Raw genomic sequence first — 7,062 nt, forward strand, 5'->3', positions numbered from 1 at the left:
TCGGCTCACTGCAACCTCTGGTCCCCAAATTAAAGTCATTCTTCTACCTCAGCCTCCCGATAGCTGTGTTACAGGCACTCGCCACACCAAGCTAATTTCTATATTTTAATCAACACTGTCATGTCCCAACTTAAAATGAGTTATCCATTTACAAACTAGTGATTTCTTTTGGGCATCGTCTCCATAACCTTTTCATAAAGCATCAATGATTTCATTGTTCCTCTACCCAAATTTCACCATATTGATTTCTTGAGACACTATCTCGCTCTGTCACCCACGCTGGAGTACAGTGGCATGCTCATGGCTCCCTGCAGCCTCTACCTCCTGGGCTCAAGCTTGTATCAGTTTATTTTGGTGCAGAAAATGCGACATCACGCACAATTTTCTCATAATATGTATTTTTCCATGAACTTCCTGAAGACCCCTTGTACTAGCAAACTGTATTCAAGAGGATATAAAAAGGATTGTAGATATGCAAGTACCACTTATTTCTGAGATGCAAGGATGGTTCAACATATTCAAGCAAATCAATGAGATATACCACTTGAACAGAATGAAAGATGAAAATCACATCATCTCAGTAGACGAAGAAAAAGCATTTCACAAAATTCAACATCCAGTCATCATGGAAATCCTAAACAAAATAGATACAGAAGGAAATTTACCTCGACAATAGAAAGACCATCCATGAAATGACCAATGCAGAAATAACCAATCGGGGAAAATGGAATGCTTTTCCTGTAGGATCTCACATGATGCAAGAATACTCTCACCCCTTCTATTCAATCAATACTGGCTGTCCTAGCCAGAGCAGTGAAATAGCAAAAGAAATCAAACTCATCCGAATCAGAAAGAAAGAAGTCAAATTTTATTTGTTCGTTGATGACATGACATTCTGTGAAGAAAATCACGAAGAGTCAATCAAAATGCAACTGGAACTAATAAACACATTCAGTGTATTTGCAGAATAGAACAACAGCACCAAAAATTAGCTGAATTTCCATACATTAACAATAAATAATTTTAAAAGAAAATTAGAAACCACTTCCATTTGCTAAAGAACTTAAACTAAGAAACATTTAGAAATAAGCATTAAAAGGTGAGGTTTGTACCTTGAAATCTACAAACATTGATCAAAATGATTAAAAACATGTATAAATAGATATAAACCCCATACTGATTGGAAAAATTAATATTGCTCAATGATTATACAACTGAATGTGATTTAGATTCAGTACAATACTCATAGAAATCCCTATAACTTTTTGTTAAAGAAACAAAAAACAGGCCAGGCAGAGTGGCTCACACCTGTAATCTCAGCACTTTGGGAGGTGGAGTCAGGTGGATCATAAAGTCAGAATATGGAGACTATTCTGGCTAACACGGTAAAACCCAGTCTCTACTAAAAATACAAAAAATTACCCAAGTATGGTGGCACACAACTGTAGTGCCAGCTACTAGGGAGACTGAGGCAGGAAAATCGCTTGAACCTAGGAGGAGGGGGTTGCAGTGAGCCGAGATCATGCCACTAAACTCCAACATGGGCGACAGAGCAAGACTCCATCTCAAAAAGAAAAAAAGAAAAAGAAAATACAGTTTGGGAAAAGTGGCTCCCATCTGTTGGCCAGGGTGTTCTCAAACTCCTGACCTCGAGTGACCTACCTGTCTTTGCCTCTCAAAGTGCTGGGATTACAAGCATGGGCCATGGCCCCCAGCACAATCCTCTTAACATAAACAGTTTAATGGTAATTAATGCTTGAACTCAATGTTAAGTCAACTCAAACTCAGGTCAAGGCTGATTTGACTCTAATGTCAATTAATGTTTGATGGTTTGTTATACTCATTGCATCTGAAACAACTGTCTCCAAAAGGAATTTTCTGATGTTCTGCAAGGAGTGACCTCAGACTGAAGACCTTGCCACACTGACGACATTTGTAAGATTTCTGTCCAGTATGGATTTTCTGATGCCTAATGAGGTGTGAACGTGAAGTAAAGGCTTTGCCACAATCATCAAACTTGCGAGCTTTCTCTCCTGTATGAATTATCCTGTTTTGCGTAGGATGAAACTTGACTGAAGACCCTGCCACAATCATGACATTTGTAAGGTTTCACTCCAGCATGAGTTCACCAATGAAATGCAAGGCATGAACGATGTCTGAAAAATTTGCCACACTTATTACACTTTTAAGATCTCTCTTCATTGTGGATTCTCCAATGACTTGCAATGATTGTAGCATTACTGAAAACTTTGTGACAATCATTACATTAGTCAAGTTTCCCTGTCCCATGGATTGCTTGATGGTGAATAAGTGGTGACTGCCCACTAAAGGCTTTGCCACACTCATTGCACTTGTAAAGTTTCTCTCCAGTGTGAATTCTAGTATTGTCAGGTGTGAATCATTCCCGAAAGCCTTGTCACAAACCTTATATTTGTATGTTTTTTCTCCAGTATGAATTCTCCTACGTATTTGAAGCTGGATTTGCGACTGAACTTTGTCACACTGTTCACGTTTGTAAGATTTCTCTGCAGTACGAAGTCTGTGATGACTTGCAAGGTGTGATTATTGATTAAAAACCATGCCACATTCATTAGACTTGTAAGGTTTCTCTCCAGTGTGAATTACAAGGTGTGAATTTTGACCCAAGGTCTTGCCACACTCATTACACTTCTAAGGTTTCTCTCCAGTGTGAATTCTAGTATGTTTTGCCAGGTATGAATTATATGCAAAAACCTTGTCACAAATTTTATATCTGTATGGTTTCTCTTCAGTGTGAATCTTCTTATGTTTTTCAAGGTTTGACTTATGACTGAACACGTTGTCACATTCCTCCCATTTGTAAGGTTTCTCTGCAGTATGATGTCTATGATGATGTGCAAGGGTTGCTTTTTGATTAAAAACCTTGAAACATTCATTACGCTTGTAAGGTTTCTCTCCAGTATGAATGGCCCTGTGATTTACAAGGGTTGAATGGTGATGGAAGGTGTTGACACACTCATTAGACTATTCAGATTTCTCTGCACTATGAAGTCTATGATGGTATATAAGGGATGACATCTGACTGAAGGTCTTGCCACACTCATTACATTTGTAAGGTTTCTCTCCAGTATGAAGCCTACGATGGATTATAAGGGATGATGTCTGACGGAAGGTCTTGCCACACTCATTACATTTGTAAGGTTTCTCTCCAGTGTGAACTCTCTGATGTTGTGCCAGGTGTGAATCCCTCTGGAAAGCCTTGCCACAAACCTTACATTTGTATGGTTTCTCTCCAGTATGAATCCTCCTATGTCTTTCCAGGTTTGATTTGCGACTGAAAACTTTGTCACATTCTTCACATTTGTATGGTTTCTCTCCACTATGAATCCTCCTATGTCTTTCAAGGTGTGATCTGCGACTGAAAACTTTGTCACACTCTTCACATTTGTAAGGTTTCTCTCCAGTATGAAGTCTACGATGGCGTGCAAGGGTTGATAGTCGATTAAAAACCTTGCCACATTCATTACATGTGTAAGGTTTCTCTCCAGTGTGAAGTATAGTATGCTTTGCCAGATATGAATTATACACGAAAGCCTCATCACAAACCTTACATTTGTATGGTTTCTCTCCAGTATGAATCCTCTTGTGTCTTTCAAGGTGTGATTTGCGACTGAAAACTTTGTCACATTCTTCACATTCATAAGGTTTCTCTCCGGTATGAAGTGCTTTGTGGATGAAGAGGGATGAATTGTGACCAAAGGTCTTGCCACACTCATTACACTTGTAAGGTTTCTCACCAGTGTGACATCTACGATGGCATGCAAGGTATCGCTTCTGATTAAAGACCTTCCCACATACATCACATTTACATTGTTTCTCTTCTAAGTGAATTATCTGGTGTTTTTTTAAGAGTGAGCTACAATTAAAGGATTTGAAACTCTCGATACATTGGAAAGATTTTTCTCTCATGTGTCCTTCCCATTTTTGTGTGAGTAATGAAGAATGGAGGGAATTATTTCCATACTTACTAGAAATAAGGGTTTTGGGCCTATCAGAAATTCTTTGGGCTGTTGAAACCGAGGAAGCATTGTTGACAGATTTCTCAACTTGATTATGAATTTTCCCTTCAGGCTGAAATATGTGCAGTTCAGGTAGATGCGAATGAAAGCTTGATCCAAGCTGATCTTTAATAGGCTTGTTTCCAGAATGCCTTTGATCATGTCGGTCTGTACTACCTGTCAACTCTTTGATTTCCATCATGGGTGCTGCATGGCCATTTGTTTCATCTTCTTTCCACTGAAAGTCGAAGTCATGAATGTCTTTCCCAATTTCATGGAGGCAAAATTCTCCAGTGTGATGACTTGCTTGTCTTTGCAATGTCCCGGTGAGGATCACTTCTGTATTGCCTTTCCCTGTTGATGACAATGTCTTCAACATGCATTTGGAAGAGATATCTACAAAATTTAAACACCAATAGGTTTCCAATTAAGTACGGATGGTATATAATACTGAAATGTGTAAATATCACAGAAAAAAACAATACTTATTTTCAACTTCCCAAATATGAGCTTCAAAGTTTAGGAACACGGCCGGGCGCGGTGGCTCAAGCCTGTAATCCCAGCACTTTGGGAGGCCGAGACGGGCGGATCACGAGGTCAGATCGAGACCATCCTGGCTAACACGGTGAAACCCCGTCTCTACTAAAAAATACAAAAAACTAGCCAGGCGAGGTGGCGGGCGCCTGTAGTCCCAGCTACTCGGGAGGCTGAGACAGGAGAATGGCGGGAACCCGGGAGGCGGAGCTTGCAGTGAGCTGAGATCCGGCCACAGCACTCCAGCCTGGGCAACAGAGCGAGACTCCATCTCAAAAAAAAAAACAAAAAAAAAAAAAACAAAGTTTAGGAACACAAAAGGAGTAAGATTCTTTAATAAACAAGGACGATTACATGTCCTTCAAATCATTTCTATGGAAGCCTATTACCAATATTATGACAAAACACTGACAGGACACAAACATGTGTAAGTCTAAAGGAAGGAGTGTTTTTCCACAGTGACCCTACAGCGTATCACACTTATCACTGCCACATCGGAGAAAAATGTATATCCTTCATATTTACAGCATATTTAGTGTATACAAATAAATGCTAAAGAACCACACAATATACTATATTGGTAAATAATACACCTCAGGCTATTGTAAGAATAACCAAAATTAGTGGAAATTCTGTATTGTCAAATAACCATAGCACTGACAAGAAAAGATTACAAAAATTAGCCAGGTGTGGTGGCCAGCGCCTGTACTCCCAGCTACTCCAGAGGCTGAGTCACAAGAATTGCATTAAGCTAAAAGGCCAAGGTTGCAGTTAGCTAACACTGCACCACTCCACTCCAGCCTGGGTGATAAAATGAGACTCCATCTCAAAAAAAAGCCATGGCGTGGTGGCTCGCGACTGTAATCCCAGTACTTCCGGAGGCCGAGGCAAATGGATCACCTCAGGTCAGGATTTCAACCAGCCTGGCCAATGTGGCAAAACCCCGTCTCTACTAAACATACAAAAAGTAACTGGGCGTGGTCACGGGCACCTGTAATCCCAGCTACTTGGGAGGCTGAGGCAGGATAATCGCTAGAACTTGGGAGGCAAAGATTGTGGTGAGTTGAGATCATACCACTTTACTTTACCCTGGGCAACAGAGTGAGACTCCATCTCAAAAAAAAAAAAAAAAAAGTTAATACCATATTTTTCTGAATAACTGTTACAAAATCACCTATATCCATGTGGAACAGGCATATTGTGACTTTTATTTTTAATTTTTGGTATTTTTGTTTTTTTGAGATAGAGTCTGGCTCTGTCACCCAGGCTGGAGTGCAATGGCATGATCTTGGCTCACTGCAACCTCTGCCTCCTAGGCTCATGCAAGTTTCTTGTTTTAGGTCCTGAGCACCTGGGATTACAGGCATGTGCCACTATGCCTGGCTAATTTTTGTATTTTTAGTAGAAATCGGGTTTCACCATGTTGGCCAGGCTGGTCTCGAACTCCTGACCTCAGGTGATCCACACAACTCGGCCTCCCAAAGTCCTGGGATTACAGGTGTGAGCCACTGTACCCTGTGGCACTTTGTGACATTAATGGGGGTGTGTGTCAGTTATATTGCATACCACATACTGAAAATTCACATGTGAAGTCATAAAAATCAATTAATCAAATATTGCAACCCAGGATAAAACAAGCAAGAAAAAAATAAGTAGATTTATACAGACTGAAGAATTCTAAACAATTCCCTCTTAAGAAAAAAGCCAAAACTTGTACTTACCACCAGTACACAATGTAAGACCTGAAATACATGTTAAGATCACCTTCTGATATATGAGGTCAAGAAAACACACAGCATTATCAGGAACAAGAATTGGCTAACAGCCGGGTGCAGTGTCACATGCCTGTAATCCCAGCATTTTGGTCGCCTGAGGTGGGTGAATCATGAGTTCAGGAGTTCAAGACCAGTCCAGACAACATGGCGACACACCATCTCTACTAAAACTACAAAAAAATCAGCTGCGCATGGTGGAAGACGCCTGTAATCCCAGCTACTTGGGAATCTGAGGCAGGAAACATTTGAACCCGGGAGGTGGAGGTTGCAGTGAGGCAAGATCATGCCCCTGCACTCCAGCCTCAGCAACAAGATGAGAGTTTGTCTCAAAAAAATAAAATAAGATAAATAACTACTTTTCTTTTTTTTTTTTTTTGAGACGGAGTCTTGCTCTGTCGCCCAGGCTGGAGTGCAGTGGCGGGATCTCAGCTCACTGCAAGCTCCGCCTCCCAGGTTCACGCTATTCTCCTGCCTCAGCCTCCCGAGTAGCTGGGACTACAGGCACCCGCCACCTCGCCTGGCTGGTTTTTTGTATTTTTTAGTAGAGATGGGGTTTCACCGTGTTAGCCAGGATGGTCTCGATCTCCTGACTTCGTGATCCGCCCGTCTTGGCCTCCCAAAGTGCTGAGATTACAGGTTTGAGCCACCGCGCCCGGCCAATAACTACTTTTCAAATAAGCCTTGGTAGCTTTGGTATTCTCTAATAGGATGTTCCT

The 7,062-nt window shown here is 41.0% G+C and overlaps 1 protein-coding gene and 1 pseudogene across 1 annotated transcript; both read right to left on the bottom strand.

Annotated features, from left to right (window-relative positions):
- Positions 1–846: 846 nt before the first annotated feature.
- On the bottom strand, positions 847–2,382 carry LOC103880174 (annotated as a pseudogene).
- LOC116272602 (zinc finger protein 468-like) lies at positions 847–6,481 on the bottom strand. The gene is made up of 2 exons (XM_031661351.1): positions 6,293–6,481; positions 847–4,433 (listed from the first exon to the last, which is right to left on the bottom strand). Exon 2 carries the CDS (start codon positions 4,414–4,416, stop codon positions 3,004–3,006), a length of 1,413 nt encoding a protein of 470 aa, XP_031517211.1. The 5' UTR covers positions 4,417–4,433; positions 6,293–6,481; the 3' UTR covers positions 847–3,003.
- Positions 6,482–7,062: the final 581 nt, after the last annotated feature.

The sequence above is a fragment of the Papio anubis genome, unplaced genomic scaffold, assembly GCF_008728515.1.
Source record: "Papio anubis isolate 15944 unplaced genomic scaffold, Panubis1.0 scaffold1341, whole genome shotgun sequence".
In the NCBI taxonomy this organism is placed as follows: domain Eukaryota; kingdom Metazoa; phylum Chordata; class Mammalia; order Primates; family Cercopithecidae; genus Papio; species Papio anubis.